At 37.3% G+C, this 23345-nt stretch overlaps 1 protein-coding gene across 5 annotated transcripts; it reads left to right on the forward strand.

Moving 5' to 3' along the window:
• The first annotated feature begins 267 nt into the window (after positions 1 to 267).
• igsf5b (immunoglobulin superfamily, member 5b) lies at positions 268 to 21540 on the forward strand. Of its 5 annotated transcripts, none has more exons than XR_002291570.2 (11): positions 268 to 382; positions 3225 to 3317; positions 5321 to 5626; positions 12847 to 12974; positions 15343 to 15517; positions 15999 to 16130; positions 17402 to 17426; positions 17933 to 18015; positions 18559 to 18652; positions 20070 to 20134; positions 21096 to 21157. XR_002291570.2 is itself a non-coding variant. In XM_020708441.2 (11 exons), exons 2-11 carry the CDS (start codon positions 3272 to 3274, stop codon positions 21424 to 21426), a joined length of 1371 nt encoding a protein of 456 aa, XP_020564100.1. In that variant the 5' UTR covers positions 268 to 382; positions 3225 to 3271; the 3' UTR covers positions 21427 to 21540. The 5 variants fall into 5 exon arrangements, 3 of the variants coding, with proteins under 3 accessions (XP_020564100.1, XP_011481168.1, XP_011481169.2); XR_013647236.1 differs by having other exon boundaries at positions 18590 to 18652; XM_020708441.2 differs by having other exon boundaries at positions 17933 to 18032; positions 18590 to 18652; positions 21096 to 21540.
• Positions 21541 to 23345: the final 1805 nt, after the last annotated feature.

A 23345-nucleotide genomic window follows, 5' to 3' on the forward strand; every position in this document is an offset into this window, starting at 1 on the left:
CCATTCAAAACAAACCAAAGTTAGTTCTTTAAGACTTGCGAAACACATTCATAGATATTAAAATATATAGGATTGTTTTGGCAAATCCTGTTTACAACCACCCCAATATCAATTTACCAAAACTGTTTATAGAAAGAAGAAGTTTATAGAAAGAAGCTCTTTGGGAATGTCCCCTGCAGTCCTATTGGAGACAGTGTTTGCTGTTTTAGTCACTACATTGGTGTGAGGCCAGCTTGGGACAAAGTTCCCACAGAGTTTGGTAATAATTAACAGGAGATTTGGGGATTTGATGGCTGAATATCTGGCATGAGGAAGCTGCACGGTGGAAATGCATCCACGGTTCCTGACGTTTGCTTCAAATTCACTCAAACAACAGGCAGAGGTGAGTTCACAACGATTCTGAAGATTTACTGTGAATGTAACCAGCAGTTTTCTTAGTTTGAAATGCGTTTGTTCAGCTTTCAACCCAAAGTGAAATACATAACAGCTGCATGGCATAGTTGACTCATGGGATCTTCCTTTTTAAAGTGGGATAACTGTTGGATGACAGCTTGTATTGTTGTGGTAAGATAAACATAAAAAAGGTATCAGGAAATGGCAAGAAAAGGAAATAGAGACGAACACAGTAGATGAATTTATGTCCAATAATAAAAAAATTATTTATTTTTTCTTTGATTTTTTTGGTTCAAGGCGATGCTCAAGTGGGTTAAATTGGATGACATTATTTTCCTTGCAGCTAAACGTTAAAACATAATTTGTTCAACTTGTTTGTGAATATTACATTGTTTAAACTTTTCTTTGTTTGGTAAATTCACTGCTTTTAGCTGACCACATGACACCCGGAACGTGAGCCTGCACAGTTGACTTTTCTCTGCCCTGAGATGAGTTTCCACTCATGGGATCGTCTCCCGCCCTCCAAAAAAATGGGCCAGGTGGAGAAAACGAATGGACGGAGGAATTTATTGATTCTCTGATGTGTGCATCACTTTAATGTTGCAGTCAGAACTGGAATTATTGACTTCACTGCTGGACGGTGAATCCTTGATGTTATGGTATTTTGCATTCTGTTGGCTGATTTATATTTAACATCAGCGTAAATCTATAAAATGTAGCAGTTTGGACTTTTTATCTCTGAGGACGTGAAAAATGCATCGAGGAAAAAGGGTTTAAATGAAATTAGATTTTAAAGACCTTAAATAGTTATAGCCCATCACAGAAATTCCAGTAACACACCAAAACTAAAGATGTTGACCTGCATTTGATTTCTTTTTAAATATATCAATCTATTTGGACAGATCCGTTTAGGATTTGTATATCTGCGCTCTAAGTGTTCAGAAATGGAGACCCATTTCTTCTGCAGCCATATTCATAGCCGCTCACTGAGTGTGCCATGCTCATATTGGTTAAAGGCAAAGACAACAGATCACAGAGGAATATGGAGGAAATATTCAGATAGTGTTCATTTAGCAATCAGATGGATCTTTTAAATTTTGAAATGATCTGTCTGGCAGAAATTTTACACTTCTGTGCTCCATTTTTGTGATTCCATTTTGTTGATCAAATGTCTGCTTTTGAGACCCACTCAGAAAGGGCCGGTGTCTTTTGTCTTGGTTTCTTAGCAAATAATGTTGTCAAAGGTTAGTCTTCATGTAGGGCATCAGAGTGAGGGTATAGTTTTGTGTTTCTGATCTAAGTTGGTGGTGTGGTGACGCTTTAGGCTGTCTGTTGACCTGGTGACCCTGGTTTCTCTTAACCCTTGTGTTATCTCAGATGACCCCACCCTTACATTGACGTGTTCTCCCTACCATGACAAAGGTGGATAAAGGTGGAAAGATTTCATGTAATCCATGGACACCAGTGAAGATCACAAATCATTGAAGAAAAAAGGTTCAGAGCACTGTCTAGTGGGTCTAGATGACCCAACTCCTAACGTTAAAGTGCCTAGGATAGCACAAGGGTTAAGGACAAGGCTTATGGGGTCAAATTAGGATCAGCTTGAAGCCCCACTACGATCATCTATTCATCTATGTTCCAAGCGTTCCCAGTGGTCTTTTAATAATGATGCTGTTTTTAGTCAAAATTAAAGAAAGAAAACTGTCATTTTCGAGGACATATTTCGGCAGAGCAGCAGTAGTTCTTTAGAAAATCACCTCTGAGTTGTTAGCGGAACTGTTGTTATGCAAAACTCCCTTCCTGTCACCCATAACTGAGAGCTCTCTGTTTACATGCTTTCCTGCTAGCTTACAGCCCCTGAAACCGTCAACCTGACAATATCGGTGTAACAAAAATGGTGGGCGATGTTGGAGCTATCCAGTCGTACAGTTTTTGATCCAAATTCCACGATGAGGAAAACAAAGACGTTCATGGATCTATTTTTCCACAAATGGATGAATCAGAATGGAGTGGAGCAGAGAGATTATGGTCTGACGACTGTAGCTTCTACATCACAACTATAGGCTTTTTCAAATAATAATTTTTCTTTTGCTCTTGAACCATTTGACCGAAGAAATTCTCAGAAATGCAAGTTTGAGCTGAAATGTCTTTATATATGTCCTCCATCATCAGAAAAATGTTACAAGAACATGTTAAAAACACCACAAACATGCACTGTTCATCAAAGTAGGTCTTTAAGATGCATTTTGAGATTATCATTCCAGTTGTTCTGCACATTTTGGTCTCAAATTATTAGAATGAGGCAGCTGACAATCACTCCTTTGGTGTATTAATGAAACAAAAGGCTGGATTTATGACTTTACTGAAATGTGTTTTGGAAGTAGAAGAGCTAGGATTTCTATAGATGAAAGATTTGTAATGAACCCGCCTGGAGCACAGTGTGTCTGCAGTGTGAGCTCATGTTGCCAGAGTTCTGCAAAAAAAAAAAAACCACTTAAGTACCACAAAGATTAGAGCTGACTGTGAGCTGGGATGAGGTGTAATTTAAATATGAGCATAAAGGAGATACGTTCCCAGCACTGGAGGTTGAGACAATGTTCATAACGTTCCTGACAGCTGACAGTCAACCCATAGTGAATAACAACGAAATAAAGAAGCAAAGAAAAGATTTTAAGTTTAGCAGGAATGTCTTGTATATAAATAATCTAGAACTAGTGTTTTTCAGACCTGATAAAAAACCTCTAAGGTGACATCTGTAAGTTTTTTAACATGTCATGTATAAAGCAACAGTTTGAGAAAACCTTAAACTGCACTTTAAGCTTTTTTTTCAGGACCCTTCAGCGTTGAAGAATGGATTGACTGAACAGATGTGTTAAACATGGACATCCTTCCTCTGGTCGTCCTACTTTTCTGCACGACTGAAGGTACAATTCTGATCAGAACAAACCCGTCTCTAGTTGTAATCATGTATGATAACGTTGTCCGTCAGCCAGGACACTTTTGATCTCGAAGTAAGCTTTGAAGAAGCTTCTCCCGGATGGATGTATCCACTTCTTAGGCTTTAAAGTGACCATTTCATAGGAGGAGACACTGGTTGTGCTCATTAGTTTTCTGAAAGCATGTGCTGGCCTAGATATTTCTCAGACCTAATTTCCTAAACGGATGCATAATTTACAACTCTGCAAGCTGGCTGGAGAAGGTAATGCGTTCAGCTCACCACAAACAAGTTAGAGCTACATCACCCTGAGTACTGCGCCACGAACCTGCTAGCAGACGTTTCAAGTCTGGCTATTGATTACATTTCCTTTCGCTCTCATTTGTCAACCACAGAGGGCTGCAAATGTATGCCAGTATTTAAACTCAGCATTTATGGGCCCCCGTGAACAGAGCCTGCTTGGCTGGGGAAAATGCACTATCGTTCAAAGAACACTGGGTCAATTATGTTTTCCTTGGAAGAAAGTTTTTTTTTTTTTACTTTATCCACTTATTTCATCTCCATTTGTTCAGATTGTTTGCTCTTTGAGAGTGTTCAAGCTGCAGCTAGCGCCTGAACTGTGATGCATTGAGACCCTCCCATCTGTGCACTGCTGCTATTTTTTCTTCTCTCACAGAAAACCAAAAATATCTGAAACAAGAAAACTAGAAAACATCTCAGGAAATCTGCAAAAAGAAATAATAATTAACATTAGAACGTGCCTGTAGTAAAAGAGTTTTTTTAATTTTTTTTTACTGGTTTTGCTCTGCTTTCTATTTTGCCATTAATGCAAACTTGCAGACATATACACACTGATGATGGAGCGGCTATGTCTGCTAACAACCCAATATTGGCAGCATTCAGCCCAGTGACAAACATGTAAATCGCCAGGAAGCGAACCCCCAACCTCGTTGCAGGAAGGTGATTGGTCTGGCTCTAATCAACATTGCCTATCATAGCAAATGTGTGTATACCCACATATTGCTTAAAGATCTATTACTGCAGACTAATGTATTTTCATTTGCATTTGTACTGTGAGGGTCTAAGTTTCTGGCACATGTGGGACACTGTCCACATTTTTGCCTCTGAGCCTGTTATACAGTACAGAAAAGCTTTTATTTTGAAGTACATTTTGGGCAAAGGAAGCTGAATAAAAAAAAACAAAAATCCACAATCAGTCTTTTCAACTAAAAATTCCAGTGAATACGTTGTTAAACAGGAAAACAAAAAGCTTGAGGTCAGGCTAGTCGATAATCTGTTATATTGGAAAAAGACAAATGCATCTCCAGTTTCTTTATTAGAAAAAAATTGCATTAATGCAGATGTGTTTTGTGCAGTATATTCCTGATGCCATTAATGCCTTAAACTTAACCCAACCTCCTTTTAGACTTTTACTTTTTAACCAGGATCTTCTATGCTCTCTGCATCACCATGGGAGCAGTCAAATATCCCATGAAGCCCCACAGTTTTAGAAGTTCATTGAACGCTCATGTAATGAGAAAGATAAATACTTGACTATTCCATAATAGAACAAACAATTCTCAGTTTAAAACAGGTGGTGTGCTAAAGTTAAAAATGATTAATTGTTTATTGTTTTAGTACATTACACCAGTCTTAGTATGAGCCAACTAAAAGGTTTAACTTCATCGTTACTTGCTAATTAGAAAAATAAAAAAGGGGATTCTCTGAATTTTTGTTGTTGTTGTTTCGTGATACACATGTCATGTATGTAACTGACACAAAACCAAGGTTTAAACCGAATTGAAAGCATATCGTTGCATCTCAAATGACCAAACACTTATACTTGTTTCTAATCAACAATTATTTAGTTGGATTTAGTGAGGGCAGAGCTCAACATCAGACTTTTTTTTAGATGAAATTTTTGAATAAAAAAAAAAAAACTTAAGACAATTTTAAGAGCATCCTAAACCAGCTTGTGCTGTTGTTCACCAGCTCGAGCTCGTGTGACGCTTTCGCCCACAAACCTGACGGTGGTGCGAGGGGACGAGGCCCGTTTCACCTGCACGGTCCAAAACACACAGTGGACTGTTATGACCTGGATGATGAACGGCGGATCGGTGGCCACCATTTCCAAGAACTTAGGTGTTCTGCCTTCCCTCAACCCAAATGTGACAGCGCAGAAGTCAAAGGAGGACAGCTGGGTGTTAGTCCTGAAGAGCACGGAGAAGGAGAACCAGGGTCAGGTGACCTGTGATGTCCAGCACGTCGAAATTCAAACAACATTCCTGTTTGTACAAGGTGTGTGCACCTGTGTGAGAAAGCTGGTATCAGTGGCGGATTTCACAGTTTCGGGGCCCCAGGCAAACCATAACATGGCGCCTTCTGCAGCAATTGTATTAGTTATTTAAATAAAAAATCCTTATCTATAGTAAAATGTCAAAAAGTTAACTCACTGGTCCCCTTTTAGACAATGTCTATGTCAAGAATCCAAATGTTTTGATAGGAATTTGAAAACTGAAATCATATTTAAATGTTAAAGAAATTTATTTTATATTATATACATTATTTTTACTTGAAAAACATTACGTTTATTAAATGCACTAATTTGTTAATCCTCCACTTCCAAGAAGGAACAAATGATGATTTTCGGTCTTTTCTATTTTTTTTATCAGGTTTTACTAAAGAGGGCAAAAGAAACAGAGTTTTCTTAAATGTTGTTCTTTTTTCCCTAATTTAACTGTCTTCCAGCCATTTTGGAAGTTTGGTAACAAATGTTTTGCTTTCTCTTTGCTTTTTCTTCTTTTCACAGTCCCTCAGATCTCTAAGCGTCCTTTGACCACTTTTTAAAAATTGCTTTAATTCATCATTTAATATCTGCCAGTGTTCCCAGATAGTCGTGGTTTTCAAGCCTAAAAGTCATCCAAAAACCACCACACCCAACAAAAAAACACCCAAAATATGAATCAGAGATTAATGAACGGTAATTAATCATCCATTAGTTTTTACTTCCTGCTTTTGTTGAAAGTTAAACTTTGCCACTTTTAAATGATATTAAATCCACCATTTTTACAGTCAGTCAGAGAAAAAACATGCAATAATGGACTACTATTGAACTTTACAAACAACCACTAATGTTTTGCTCAAATATTAAGAACAATACAAAAAAGAAAGTAAAAAAAAAAAAAAAAAAATTTAAATTTTTGTTTAACTTATTAGCCTATCATGAACTAAAGTGGAAATGTTTCTTGTATTTTTACTTTTCATGAATGAATGAATGAAAATTCGATCCAATTTTATTGATATATATTACAACAATAATCATCTAAATGGGCTTCATACCGGTCACTGAATAATAAAATGAAATCATAAAGAACATGAAGTCATAGAATTCAACTGGTGATGGCTAAACTAAACAGACTAAGCTTAACCGGGCATTCCTGCCTCCATCTCGGTAAGGAAAAACTCCTAAAAAAAACGGTTTCTGGGAAAAAAAAAGAAGCAACGCCTCCTGGTGAGGGAGGGGTCCCACCTGTATGTGATTGTCCTGTGGTCTCTGTTTTTAATAATTTTCATTTTTTATGATTATTTCATCTGATTTTATGTTAGGCACTTTGTCTTTTTAACTGAAATGAAAGGTGCTACATAAATAAAGTTTGAGTTTGTCACCTGCCTCTCCCCAGACCGCACATTCGCAGGAACTAAAAGTTCTCAAACTGATCCCAAACCAGCCCAAATAATGTCCATCCACCTAAAGCAATTTTTGCCCCTACTCAACCCAGACTGGCAATTCTGCCTCTGCTGGCTAACTTGCTGTTTATTGGAATATACCATTGCTGCAGAAAGACAGGGGAGGACCAAACCCTTTTACGTGATTATTCTTATGCCAGTTCAGTGATTTAGGCTGTATTTTTTTGATGACAGAGTTAAATAATGATGGACGTAAAATTAATAATTTCAGACATTTTAATTAAGTGTTCAGCTCGGGGCCCTTAAAGAATTGGGGGCCTCAGGCGATCCTTTGCTTAACCCTTGTGCTATCCTAGGCACGTTAATGTTGGGAGTTGGGTCATCTAGACCCACTAGACAGTGCTCTGAACCTTTTTTCTTCAATGATTTGTGATCTTCACTGGTGTCCATGGATTACCTGAAATCTTTCCACCTTTATCCACCTTTGTCATGGTAGGGAGAACACGTCAATGCAAGGGTGGGGTCATCTAAGATAGCACAAGGGTTAATGGTTTGTCCACCTCTGTCTGGAAAACAATCAGAAATGCACCAAGAGGGGGAAATCTTTTCAAACTGTCCTTTTGTCCTTCTATCATAAAAAAAAAACATGCATAAAAATCATAAACACGCTTGGATCAGCAACACTCATTTCTGTAGTTGAGATTTTCAGAGGGTTTTGTTGCCGCGTTCAAGGACTCACATCTTTGCCAGATGAAAAGGTTTCATGCACACATGTTAACCAGCCATTGGAAACAAGCAGATGGCAACAGAGGTTTCTAGGAAATGCTGCTGTATACGGGAGCGCATGCAACACAATGAGTTTAACCTTGATGAAGCAAAAAGCAGCACGTTTTGAAGACAGAAAAAAGTAAAATCAGGCGACTTAGTTAGAAAAGCTTTGGATTTTTCTCACCCACACACTGCCTGCAAAATGGTACATCTCCTTCAAGCATCCCACTTCTTATTCTCTTTGTTTTATTGCCCCTTAAAGTGGGAGACTTCAGAGTGAACGCTTTCGATGAAAGCTGCTGAAGTGGTGCTCGAGTGATTAATCACACTGTACATCATGGGTGGGGAAATCATTAGGGCCTAGCTGGTGGAGGGAAGCTGAGCCGGTATGTTTGATGGTCTCCCTGACAACGGTTAATAGCAGGGTAGGTTGAGGATGGGAATTAATTGGTCCCTAGATATAAATACAAGTTGAAAATGGCTGGACTCCATGCCAGTCAGAGCAGGCAGCATAGCAGGATTTACGGGCTGCAGCTGCAACCAATCTCCTCTCCTCTGCACTTCAGGACTTGAAAATCACTAGTCACATCCCAAATTTGAATTTCATTTTTTTTTTACCTGCAGGATAACTCTCACACATTTAGCAGAAAACCTCAGAGGTTGGAAAACAGTGAGCTTTGAAAAACCCGGAGCACAAAAAGATTCAGCACATCAGCAATTTCACTTTATGAGTAATTTTTTTAAAAAACTTACCAACTTACCAAATTTTCACCCAAAGGGCTAAAATTTCAAGTTATTGGTTACTATTTGTTCATTTTTATTGGAATAAACTCAAATTTCAACCCCTTCATACTAAATGTCTCCAATTTTGAATGCATCATTTAATTCAGGACTCCACTTGATTTAGTATCACTTTGATAGCAATGAAGAACATTATTTCATGTAATTAAAAATAAAGGCATAAAGGAATTGAAAAATTATTCTTGAAATCTTGACATTAAGGATCAAAATGAGCAGAAAACATTCAAAAGGGAGAGTGATGGCTTTTGCAGTAAAGTCTTCAGTATTTGAGAAAGATTACATCATGAGAGGGGCAAAATTAAAATTTAAAGAATGTGCATCCATGCAAACTGAAGCTATAAGACAGACACTCTGGTGTAAATAATGTTTAGCATAGCTGCAGAGACTTTCTCAATAAAAGCCCTATTTAGCTCATCTAATGACTTAAATACCCACTTTCATGATAATTGTGTTTTTGGTGTTTTTAATGTATTATTGTGGCCTTTTTCTGATGATGGAGGAAATTCCTTCATCTTCTAAATCCGTTTTTCCCCCTTTCGGGGTCAAAGGGCTGCTGGAGCCTATTCCGGCCAATCGAGGGCGAAGGCAAGGGAACGCCCTGGACAGGTCACCAGTCTGTCACAGGGCCAGAAATCACACACCGATGCACACTCACATTCATACCTAGGGACAATTGAAAGTAACTATTTAACCCATGAAGCATGGTTTTGGACGGTGGGAGGAAGCTGGAGACCCGGACAAAACTCCACTCTTCTGTTTTGGGTCCCCCAGCCGGGATTTGAACCGGGGCTCCTTCTTGCTGTGAGGCAAGAGCGCTAACGACAGCGCCACTGCGCATCCTATTGAAGACATATATAAGGAAAATTAAGCTCAAAATTGCATTTCTGTGTATTTATTTTCTCAAATCGTTGTGAATCAGGAGCAGACGAAAAAAATGCAGTTCGACAAAGAGTATATTTGGCTAAAAGCAGCGTAATTAAAAGACAATTGGGGAATGCTTTTAAAATAGATTAAAAACATGATCAGAGTGGGTCTTTAACTCTTAAAAAAATTACTAACTTAATTACATTTTTTTTAAACTTCCACATAAAAATGAAGCTTTATTATTAGAAGTGAACATCCATTTTTTATCATAGTTAAACCTTTTTAATTGAATAAAAACTGAACAAATGTAGTAGTGAACAGGGAGTATTATAACATACCTTCTTTTGATTTCTTCTACAGCGATTGGGCATAAATTTAGAGCTCTGCTAAAAACCAAACATCACAAACCTAACTTATATCCCCGCTCTACCCACAAATCTCTGCAGCCAATTATCAGTAGTGTATGTTGAAGTAGGCCCTCCAGTGTGGATGCAGAGGATCACTGTGGCTTGACACAGCCTTCGGATTAATTGCGCATCCTGGCACGCCCGGTTAACAGTCAGCAACTCTGCCTGTGATTTGTGCGCTGCAGCCTCAAATATACTGTTAGAATGGAGCCACAAATTTACAGCGAGGACGCTTGACTCTGCATGCCATCACCCACTCCCTGCTTTAATTGTCCCATATGAAGATGGTGTCGATGTGACCACACGCCGGCTGCTCCATCTCTGCTCACAAATGCAGAACATCAACACAAATTTATCCCTTAAGCACGTCAATACAGCTGCCTCGGTCGCTGACTAAAATGGATCTGAAGTAAAGGCAGAAGCTGAAATAAATCAAAGAACTTGCTATAAGCACTGCGTTGACCATCACTGGCACACAGTCAAACCCACATGAGTGCATTCAGAGAGCTTGTTCTGCACTATTTATTTCCTCAAATTAAATGGACAATTTCATCTCTAAGAAGTCATGTCTGGAAGAGTCATGTGTTTTGAAAAAAATAAAAGAATTTCCTGTCAATTCTCTCGTTTCATATAGGATAAATACAGCAAAAAGTGCCCTTAAAAGACCAGCAAAGCAGCTTCCTAAAGTTCAATAGAAATACAGGTTGAACTTTACATGTAAATAAATTTATCCATGATTAGCAAGTGTCACCTATTTTTTAAATTTAGGATCCACTTTTAGATTATTTTGGATCATTAGGTGTTAATATACCTGAAATGATAGCATATAGGCATTGAAGCCTATTAAGACAAATGTTTGATTTCAGTTTTAAAAAATTTAGCATCAGTATTGCAAACTAGAAAATGTATGTTTAAATACAATTTCTCAATTTTTATTGTGCCCCTATTAGAAAAGTCCCATAACCTCAGGTCTAAATATCGATCACTACAGCAAAAATGTGTTGATGTCCAAGGGGGAAAACTTTTATTGTGAATTTTTTGTTTTCCTAAAGCTACGTTCTCCGAAATGCGCAGTCATGCAGCCACCCTCAATGAAAAGTCTGTGTAGACGCACATTTCGGGTGTCAGCATTTAAAACTCTCCCTTTCGCGTTTGTAAGACCATTTTCGGACGCACGGCCATAGAATGTGCATTGAAAGTCAAAATCTGTCAAACTTGACCAATCAGGGACTTGGATTTGGTAGTGAAGTATGGATGGCGTCCCTTTGAATTTACGGAAGGGCCAAAATTTGAAAATGGATCATGAAAGAGAAAGAAAAAGCCTGGAGAAATATTGATGAGATTTGCACCACTTCTAAGTTTCACTCAAGTCATCCTCCAACTGTAGCGGGAGGACATGCGCTAGTAAACAGTAAAAATTGAAAGAAGAAGAGGCCCCTCCCTGCTTGTCTAGTGTGAACACCTTGGGCTAAATGTGGGTTCTTGAACGCGTGTCACATGCCAGGTGTGTTCGTAGCATTCCACACTATTCTGGGTAGAACCTAGTTTGTTGGAGAATTGGGTAAAAACTCGAAGGTCATTTTTTAGATGCATTATTCTGGTATAATTACCCAGAATGCCTCATCATTCAGTCCAAAATAAAACGGTTGTTTTTCTGCCAACCTCAATTTGACAATGTTGACATTTTTTTAAGACCTGCATGACTCTCAAAAGTAGTAACTGTAAAAATGGGAAAGTGTGGCGTTCATGATGGTAAAACAGGCATCCAAGAAACATCCCCGCAGAGAAAAGAAGCAATAATCCATGGAAAACTTGAAAGGACTGAACTACAAATCGACACAGACACATCCTTCACTTTGACAAAGCACCAAACCCTGTGCAATTCTTTTCTGTCTATAGCGATTGTCAGTTACATCCTGCTCCCGTCATTCTGCTGGACTTCAAACAAGAAAAACTGCTGCATTTCTGTCTCTATAAAGGTACAGGGATGAATACAGGAAGTAAAAAAGATTGATTCTTCAGTTGAGGCTCTCTCTCATAGATGTGACCCCTGCATGAAGTCAGCTTTCAAAAATAATAAAGTCCAATGAAGGTGCTTATTTGTGGATGGTGATACGTACAAACAAACCCCCAAAGAGCATATTCCTGCTTTGTAACATCCATAAACCAATGCATGTAAAGCCTGAGTCACATGCAGCTGTATGAGGGTTTGACCCATGCAGATGCTGCAAGTTTTTGGGCTGTCCGGGTGTGTGGAGGGTCACAGAGAGGAGCAGCCGCATCTTGAAGAAGGCGAAGGTGTGTTGTGGCCACCTCAATGGATTTTATGAAAATGGAACATACCATTGCCATGTGTGTGTCAAGTGTATTGTTTCCAATTTCTGTCGGGCTGCACACTAGGCGCACACTAGGCGCACGCAAGGAGCGCACACCAACAGAACCAAAAGGCACCTTGTGCAGTACACAGGATTTGGGGGGATTAAAAATGATAAGTCTTCATCAAGCGTCACTTCACCCTTATTTAGCCTTAGTGTTTCCCACGACCTTCTGCTCACAGCGTACCCATAGGAAAAAAATGCACATTTGCAATTTCGCTCTTCTGGTTCACCGAGGAGTTTACAACCATGATACAACCTTGATATTTTGTACGAGCCTCCTGCACCCAATTTTGCTAATTTCCCGTGTCTGTATCCACTCGCAAGGGTCATTGTGACTAAGGCTTAACCCTTCCTTGTGCCATCTTAGATGACCCCACCCTTACATTGACGTGTTCTCCCTACCATGACAAAGGTGGATAAAGGTGGAAAGATTTCATGTAATCCATGGACACCAGTGAAGATCACAAATCATTGAAGAAAAATGGTTCAGAGCACTGTCTAGTGGGTCTAGATGACCCAACTCCCAATGTTAAAGTGCCTATAGGATAACACAAGGGTTACAGCATAAATATGAAGTGCACTTTTATATCAACACTACATTTTCTCATTTCAGAAAAGGGCAATGTGATAATCCAAGGAGATAGCCGGTTGGCCTATATAGACTCACTAGTCTGGTTTCAGTGTCGTGCAGCAGGATGGTTCCCTCAACCCTTTGTGGAATGGCGAGTGGACGGTAAAAAGGTAATAATGTGTCACGTTGAAGATTTCCACTTTTTCTTTGATGTTACAAAGGAATTTACTTTTTACAAATTATTACAATAAAGGTACCTTTTCCCAAACAAACAGTTATCTTATGGTGTAATGGTTAGCACACTCGCCTCATGGAAAAAAGGTCCTGGTTCAAATCCCAGCTGAAGGCGTTCTGTGTTAAATGTGCCTGTTTTCCTCATGCATGTGTGGGATTTTTCTGGGTATTTTTCTCATTGGCTAATTGTTGATTCTAAATTGCCTGTAAGTGTGCATGTGAGTGTGCATGTGAGAACAAGTGAGTGTGTGACTCTGACCTGTTCCAAGTGCACCTGCCTTTGCCCCACAGTAGCTGGGTTGCCTCCAGCAGCCCCATGACCCCAAAATGGGTTCTGAAAATAAATGGATGGATGGAAAATAATTTTTACTTTTGAAATATAACATTTCTTATTTTGGTATGTGTGGATATTTTTTTTTCTTCTGGTAAAAAACTGTTGAAGACCCCTGAATTATTTCACCTAGGTGGAGTGTTTCAGGGGATTTGCTTCCTGCTGGTAAGCCTCGGAGGTCCTGATCAATTATTTGGACGAAAGCATCTTCATCTGCTTCCTCAGAGTGTTATTGACATGCTGTGTAGTTACAAAAGCTTTGTCTCCATCCTGCTAATTATACATTAAGTCTACAAGATAACCAACTCCTTTTTTAATCGTGTTTGCAGCTATAGTCAACCACATAATACCGAGAGGTTCTGCAGCCCTGCAGGAAACAGCACGCCATGGCGTCCACAATGCTTTTAGAGAAAATTGAAAAAGCTGATATGATTAAGGATTTATCTTGCATTTTTAATTCACAATAATCCCCCTATTTCAAACCCTTCTGTCTGATTATGATCTGATTGCTAAAATCGATTAAGAAAACATTTCACAAAAAAACAATTTGGTTCATAAAAAAATGTAGTGGCTATACTAAAATATAGTTTTCTATTTCTATATATGTGGCTTGATATTCCTTCATCGTTTCATCTCTTTTTTTTAAATGCAGACTCTGACAAAAAAAAGGTTCAGATAAGACTTGTTTTGTCAGAGATTGGAATGTTTTAATTATATATTTACATTTTGATATCAGGCTGTCATTGCTTTAGTGCAGCTTATCCAATCAGCCAAATTGCAACATGGGAGATTTAAAAAAAGGGGTTGAAACCTTATGACTGTTTTTTAATTGTCCTTGTTTTGGGGATTCTTGTACAAATGACTTAATATAATAATAATAATAATAATAATAATAATAATAATAATAATAATAATAAAAATAATAATTTGGTCAAAGGCCTCATATTTCCCACATGATTTTTGTATTCATTAGGATGATGAAAGACAATTAAGAGACAAAGATAGATTTCAAGGACGTCCTTTCAACTTTTCACCTCAGAGTTACCTTATAAGATAAGATGGAGTAAGATATGCTTTATTGTCACTGTCCACATGTACAATTAAATCAAAAGCTGTCGCCATATCGTTGCAAAAAATTGAATAATATTAATATAATAAAAATTTAACAAAATACTAAACATTTTGTTATGTGCAAAATCATATGTGCAAAAAATATACATGTTTCCTATGTGCATCCAGTGATTAAGTCAAATATATATTGCAGATAAAAAAATGGAAGTTAGAAAAGTATAAATAGTTAAAATAACAGATATGCAGTACATCTCCGCACATGCACACACGCACACTTGTATATACAGTATATGCACTCATATACACATCAGGATCATTTTATTAGACATTTTTTAATGTCCAACTAATTAAATAAGAAAATACGTTTATGTTGCCTTGCTAGTGAGAGCAGAATCCCACCACTCATATTATTAAATATAAAAATAATAGTATGATGGAGGACTAATTATAAAATTAACTTTTATGTAGTAGATTTAAATTTGAAAATGGAAAGTGCTCATTATTACAAAGGTTTAAGCTTTAAATTAATTTAAAAAATTGCTGATTTCAAAAAGTCAATAAATGCTTAAATAAACAACACATAGGCAATAATTATGTATATATAATTTAAAATTAAAAAAATGGATAATAATGAATGTAGCATGTTGTTTATAATTCTGAATCTGACAGTTCTTCTAAATAGAAGTCACTTTAAATTCTGAACAGATGTTTCTAAAACTGGGGTTGGGTCACCACCACCATTAGACTTCAGCTTATCTCTAAAGCTGAACCTCATCTGAAACTGACATGTGAAAAGGATTTTTACTTTTCTCTGCAGTTTAGCTCCAATTAAAAAAACCTCAAGGACAGGTTGGTGTCAGAATAAACTGTAAACGATATTTCTTTTCTTTTCTTGTGTGAAGGTGAAGCAAAAGCAACACAGTGAATCCAGTTGGAGCTCTGTTGAGATGGTGGGTAGCCTCTTCACTGTGACCACCAACCTCACTGTCAAGGCTGTGAAGAGCACTCGTGTAGACTGCCTGGCCTCCGTCTCGGCTCTTCCTGCACCGCTGAAAAGCAGCGTCAATCTGACAGTGGGTGAGGAAACGCACACAGTACAGCATGTTTGTGTGAGCTAGAACAAATTCAAGCAAGTTTTCAGTGAAGGATATTGATCAAGTTCATCTTGACATGGTTTTGTTGTATTTTTTCACCAGAATCCATTATTTTAAAGGGGTTTTTCCTTATAGAGAAGGAAAAGGCAGGGATGGCTAGTTTAGCTTAGTCTGTTTAGTTTAGTTTAGCAATTACCTATTGAATTTTATGACTGATTTCATTTTCTTTTACAATTACCTGTATAATTGTTGAGACAACTTGTTGTAATATTGGGCTATATAAATAAAATTGAATTGAAATTGAATTTTTAAGCCATAGATGTGTAAGTGGAAGCAAAAGGACACATTGTGTGAACTTGCAAGGTTGTAAACTCTTGAGTACAAACTGGGACAATTTACTCATATTCATTCCATCAACTCTTCTTTAACAGTTCTGCACCAAAATGTGTTCGTTTTTCCTTTAGTTGCTGAGGTGCTGGGAGAAGCAGCGGACCGCACAGACCTGATGATATTATCCGCCTGTCTCGCTGCTCTGCTGCTGCTTCTGCTGGTCTGCATTTCTACTGTCCTCTGCTACAGACGAAGGACACAAGCAAGTAGGCGCTGTTCTTCTTCTTCCTTCATTGTTCGGCAGCAAACTGTGCTCCTGTTCACAATTTTCCACCCTGGAAACTGTGATTACAGTATAATGAAGAGATATATGATGTGACTGCCCTGTGGGGCGCTTCAACAAGGGCAAACAGTATTTTTTTTTTCTGACAAAAGCAGAACATTACCTATCAGGAGAGAGCTTAAATTGTCCAGTAACTGCTTTAGAACGAGTAGGGGAGGAGTGTGCAGCGATGCAAAAAGGAGTGCTGAGGACAGAAATGTGAAAATGAAATATGCAATCTAATCTTAAAGCTGAAAATCCAATAGAACAGGAGAAGAGGTACGGAAAAATGTATGTGATTTCGTAGTGTTTTTCTTTAAAAGACACACCTTTGAAGTTTTCTATTTGCAGTCAAACACGAGTGTAGATGGTTTTTAGCTTATATTAAAGTCAACTCCATTCGTCTTAATTCTGATTAATTCTGATTAATTCTGTTTGCATATAAAATTTAAAAAAAACCTGTGTTGTTTTCTCGGACATAGTTTCTGCAGAGCAGCATTGCCGGTACTTCTTTAAAAATTCACCTCTGAGTTTCTGGTGGGACTAGTTGGCGTGGAGTAAGCCTGCCCCCCCTTCCCATTATCCATCTGTTCATCCCCCTAGCTTACATCTTAATTTCTTGATACATGTTCTCCATGAGAACACTCTTTTTTTCTCATTTGAAGGAGTTTAGACCACAGCAAATCACAGCTTTGGTTCGGGACTCGGGGATCCTTGGGAAAGCATGAGTGACCTTTCATTACCTACAAAGTCTGATACCTCCTGCAGTACTCTCCTTGCTCCAGGCTTTCAGCTTTAAAACCACATCCCTCAGGGGTTTAGATGAACTTCACGAGGATGGCTTCCAGCCACCGAGCCCCTCTCCCAGTAAACCTACAGGGAATGATGGATGCCTTGTAATTAGTGGGGGAAAAAACAAAAGAATCTGCACATTAACCCTACAAGACTTTTGCCACAGTGATAGCAGATTTAATGGTGTGCATTACTTGTTACTCTGTTAAAAGAAAGTGTTTATGTTCCTTCCCAGTGGAAAACACCATCAGTGTTGTTGTGGCGATGTCTTGGTTCTGCAAAGCCTCACGGCTGAATTACATCCATACTGGAAGCTATTAGTGCAGAGCCTCTAACAAATAAGCATGGAGACTTTGTGCTGTGTGTTCCTGTGGTTAGAGGAGAAATGGCTCTTAATTATTCACTCCTTTCTCGTCTTTTCAGAGGACAACTTGCAGGAAGTGATTAGGTAAGAATCAAAAGCTCTTTTATTAAACTTATTTAGAATTTTTTTTAAACCACTGAAATCCCTTTAATCTCTTCACATCATAAAAACGACTTTTCCTATGGAGGGATGAGTTTCCCTGTAATCACAGCCTCACAGCATTGTCTTTTTTAAATGCATTAACATTTATAATGAGGACACCGGATTAATCTTTGTTCATGGGAATGAATTAGTCTTTATCGATCATTATTAGTACGGATAATTAAAAACATTCATTTGAAAATCCATTATGGTATACAGCTACATTAAGATCAAAGTGGTGTCGGCTGAGTCATCAAATGTCTTTGTCTGCATTCTTTTCTTCTGCTTCTTTCCATGTCATTTTTAAACGTGTTTAATTCTAATGTTGATGCTTATTTTTATTTGTCAAAAGACTTAAGATGAGAACAATGTGATGGAGAGCAAAGCTGAACAGCATGAACACGGACAATCTTGTTTCTTCACCAAAAGTTCTCCCTCTGTTCTTGGAGGTTTGACCAATCAGGACCTGAGGGAATCACTGGGGCGACAGGAGGGACGCTGAACCTGGGGTACTCCAGTGAAGGCACAGCAAGTAAGAGGCAGAGGATTGTATCAATGATTTACAACATGATATTCGTTAGTTTGTATACTGTATAAGAACATTTCCGCTCTATGGGTGTAACAATGAATCGATTTAATGGATTACGGTAATTGATTTATGTTGATACGATCCAACCAGATCAATCTGTCTGAGGCAAGTTGTTCATCAAATTGACCCATACCATAAAAAAATAGTTTCAAAATGAAATAAATCAATTTTGTTGATCTTTCAAAATACCATTTGGATTGAGATCCGATTATTCTACTATGACGTAAAAACGACCAAGTTCCAACATACGTGATGACAGCAAAAACGGATCAGTCCATCGTTCTGGTTAAATTTAGCAAAGTCATGTGACCACACAGTGTGCTAGAATGTTCTAAAAATGTTACCTTTGGGTTATTTAGATGTGGAAAAACAACAGTGGGCTGAACTTTAGGAAACTAAAATGTGAATGGATTTGTCATTAATTCTTGTTTTCTTGTTTTTTGTTTGCACATTTAATTTAAACTTAATTATTTTTGCAAATACAAGGAATTTGGAAAACTTCTCCTTCACTGTTCAGTACCAGGTATTTATCTCTGAGTCACACTGGTTTTTGACTACAGACTCCCTGGATCCACGGCAGGTCAGTGAAGTGAATTGTTTCAAATTAACCAATATCCGCCATGAATCATATCGGCAACCACAAATTATGATATTAATCAAACAGTTGTTAAAATGAATCGTCACACCCCTATTCTGCTCCAATGTCAATGAAAAACAATATCCCACTGGTTCAACTGCAATTACATTAACTGATAGGAAAATGAGAGCATGGTTTTCTTTCTCAAACACATCACTCTTTGAGGACTTTCTGAAATCTTTTGGTTAAAATTCCCTTTAAATGTTCAGTTTTATTTTTATCTTTAAAAAAAAAAGCACTCTGTCATTCATTTTTATTTGCATTAAGAATTTACTAATTCAATACTTAAAAGCTATGAAAAATACTGTAAAAAGTTTCCCATTGAATAAAATGCATCAATTTTTCCATCAGTAGACTTATAAATATTGACAAATAAAGTTTCTATGCACAGAATCTTCAGGGGAAAAGTGGAAAGACTTCAGTTTTAAACATTCTATTTCAACTCTAAATTCAAACTAGAAAAGCGAAATACTACCATGGATCCAAACAGTTCAGCAAGCATTCCAACATTTTTGGCAAAGTAATGTCTGGTGCCGTCTTTAATTGCAATACAAGGATTTGAAAGATGTCTTTTCCCTGTTTGTTACAGGATTTAAGCTCCTTGTGCTTGCCAATTATTTTCATGTCAAAAAATAGTTTTCAGTGGGTGACACTTTCTTTCTAAAGTTGGAAATATCTTTTTAAAAATCCAGACAAAAAGTTTCTTCATTTTGGTTGTCCAACTCTTTCATGCTGCTGCTCAAATGCAACACAGGTTCCCATCAACACAGTCCACCTCAAAGGAATTCAGGGACGGTCAAAAGCCTTCACATTCTTTTTCCTTTTCTTGATATTTGATTTTTCTTTTTATTCTTTTATTACTTGGATAATCATCTGATTTTTAGACCTTGTTAAAGAAAAAGCACACATTTTTTTTGGTTTTCATGACATTGCAAGGGTTTTGAATAGAATAATATAATGAAGTCAAATACAAACAAAGTGTTTTCCATGTTTCTTTTAATTTTATTTTTATTTGCAATAGCTTTTAAACGTTCTTATGTGCAGTATGACATATTTCTGGTTTGTTTCCTTGTGTACACATATTTCTGCAGATTTTGAGATACTTTTGATGGAGCAGTGCACCATAAATTAGTTATCAACTTTTATCAATGTGCCATTGCACCTAAATTTACCCTTTTTACAGACTGGTCATAGAAAAAAGTTCTCCTAAATGTTTCAATAGGATTTTGAGTTTACTTGTTTGGTTTCTCCCACACAAAAAAGTAAAGATTTCCACTTTGCTGATGTTGATTTCTAAACAAAACTAAGCTATACAGTCAAGGTCTGCTGGTTGAAGTGTTTTTGTCTTTCTATTCCACAGATGAGGACGGCAGCCTGGGTCACATGGAAGCTCACAGCCAATCAAGCTATGCCAGTTTTCATCACGTAAGGCTGAAAATTAGAAAAAAAAGATCTGATGCTTTTTAACTGCAACTATGACAGAGTATTAGGGCAGCAAAAGAAAAAATTAAATTGACAGGAGTAGTAAGTAATCCATGTGTCATCATGTATTTGGACCAATGCAAGTATACTGCCTACAGCGTGAACCGCCGGAAATCCACTCCTTATGGGTCAAGACTCTTCTTCTGCAGAGGCCCAGCTTCCTGCAACTTCTTTTCAATGTCCTTATTCTTCTAATAAGTAAATGTTGACTTATTTCCTTATTTGTGTAACCAATACTGAAGTAACAGCTTAGAATGCGCTATTACTTAAATTACTAAAACAGGGATTTTGGCGCTTCTTTTTGTGTCAGTTCTATTTCTTTTTGTAAACAGCCTTTTGCCCACAGAAATGTATGACTTTATTCTTGTAAATTCTCAATTTATAACTTGTTAAATTATAACTTTATTCTCGTAAAATGTCTTTTTTTACTCACAGTTTTATGAGTTTATTCCCATTTGTCGTAAAATGGCGACTTTCCCCCAAAAATTATTTCTGATTTTATCCTCGTCACACTGCCCCAATACTCCATTCATTGTATACAACCGCCAATACTGTTGAGTATTTCTTTCAGTCAGTGCGCCACAGCCTTTCACAAATAAATAGAAAAACTCACATTCTCTTCTGATTTGACTGAAATAACTGATTATTTTAGGTCTTCATCTTCTAAGATAGCACCTACCGTATTTGGATGGTTTTAGGTCAAAGGTTATCTTTCTGTTTTTTGTTTATGTATCCTAGTGAGGCTGTTAAGCCGACTATCTAGGAGGGGTTTCTGCTCCAGTGGCTGATTTTGGGTCACATCAATTGCAAAAACCCACAAGCCCTTGTGTTTACTCACTTCCTGTGACTCATTCAGCAGGAGGAACAATCAAAAAACAATCAAATGTCTGATGTCATTCCTCAGATACCGGATGTTGTGGACGCCAGCAGCATGTTCCCGCCATACAAGAGGCATGCCACAAAGTTTCAGCAACAGGAAAGCCGGAGCAATAGCAGCCGGGCCATTACCACAGTTTAAAATGTTTTTATTTTGCTATGTTTGCACCTATGTGTTTGGGACATGCTCGGATTATATGCCTATTTTTAAACCTTGTGAGATCAAAATAATGTTTTCCCTGGAATATTATTTACCCAAAAGTTTCTATGTCAGTGTGGGGGAATTGATCTGGGGAAGAAAGTACAATTGTGAAAAGAAAAAAATGTTAATGCCAAATGTTACATCGCCCATTTGTTGAAGTAAAAATGCACTAAATATGAACATTTCTATTAAGACTTCATGATGTTCTGATAATGAAAACCTTGATGATTTCTACTGGATTTTGGAATTAAAGATTTTGACACCCTGACAACATAGTGTGTGTCCTATAAAGTACACTAACTAGTGAGAAATTAGTGAATTTGGACACAACCAATGTAAACGTTCAACCAGGAAGTCCTTGTAAAAAAATGGTTTAGTTTCTTAGAGGTCTTGTTTTAGTTTTCCCTTTTTATTTTTTCAAAAACATTATATTATACCACATTATTGTTTGACATTGTTTTTCTTTAAAAAACTTTAAGATTCCATCAAAATAGACTGAACCTGCTTAATCCTTTTCTCTTTTGCACTTTAGTTACATTTTTATAAATGTTCAACTGGGTTCCTTGTTCTAAAAGAGAGGTACAGTAGCAAAGTGGTAAAGGACATTTGAATTACCTTTAACATTTCATGGCGAGCAGGACTGTGAGGCTTTCTTACAAAGTGTGCAGTAACGGATTGATCTCCATGCGTTGCAGCTCGCATAATATTTGCATTTCCCAATAGTAGCAGACTGGTAAAGGGCAGCGTCGCAGAGGAAGGTGCATGAATCTGCCGACCACTACGATGCGTCTGGCAGCTTCATTTTTCCTGTCCATAACAGTTTTTCCCACCTTGGAAATCCCACCGCAAAAACGTTCTATGTTAATTAGATACGTTCCTTATTATTGTTTGCGTCCTGTGCTGATGGAAGGAAGGTTTTTTTTATTAAATTATGCTGTTTAAGGCTTTTAATATAAGCATTTGCACAAAGTCTTATTTCACCTTTTAGCACAATAAAGCACTCATTTGTGTTCATATTATTGTTACCCAAATCATAAATATAAATCAGTTTTTTCAACATAAATGAAACAACAAAAAAACAACCTTTTTCCGAAATATGAAATAGTTTATAACTTTTGACAGAGGTTCACATAAATTCCTTTCAAAATAAAAGACACCCAGTGTCACACAGGATCACCTCCTCCATGCAGCAGTAGGTAGTATTATGTAAGTGGTAATAACATTAAAAACAGTTCATTTTACTGTTTGTGGTGCATCTGAGGCAGAAATATAACAAGCTCAAATTAAAACAAAGCTATTGAAGGAACCCCTTACCATTTTTTCCTAACCATGAAGCACACTTAACATCCTTGAGTTCATAAAAAAATAAAAAATTCACCTTAATCCCGTGCACCTTATAAATGAATTCTGGTTATGCTAGGTGATTTCAAAGTGATTTTTTTGGCTAAACGGAACAGAAATATTTCAATATATAATATCTAAGCAGGGCTTTGGGAAACTTTGACGCCGCACCACTTGATAGATTGTTGGAGCATTATGGGTACTGTAGTCAGGAGCCTCACAGACTGATACATACTGTCCTTCAACTGTTTGTGAATAAGTTCAAAAAGTTTGAGTTAGTTTACTTACGTTTTTCTTTTTTTACTTTATTACCTACTTACTTTTTTACTTTTAGAAAATAAAAACCTTTTTATATTTCTTTAAACAAAGAGCCACAATGGAGGCCCATGAAAAAGTGCCGGATGTGGCTCCGGGGTCCCAAGTTGCAGACCATTTGACTATTACATTTTTAAATGATGGTGAAAAACGTTTACATTTTTAAAAAAATGCAATGGCGCACATGTTGTCTAAAAAGAGCAAGCTTTTGCAGTTTTTGATCCCAAGAAAGCAGGAGTTTAAACTTTGTTTTTTCTATTAAAGGTAACCTCGACTTTGAGAAAAGTACATATAAAATTGTAATAAAAAGGCTTTATGATCCAACATAACTGGAAGAACTCATCTGTAGGAAATGAGACTAAACAGATCAAGTTTAAATGATTTAATACAATGTTAGTCTTTGTTAGACAAGATAATGGT

The sequence above is a fragment of the Oryzias latipes genome, chromosome 13 (genome assembly GCF_053564925.1).
Source record: "Oryzias latipes strain Hd-rR chromosome 13, Olatipes_Hd-rR_3.1".
NCBI lineage: Eukaryota > Metazoa > Chordata > Actinopteri > Beloniformes > Adrianichthyidae > Oryzias > Oryzias latipes.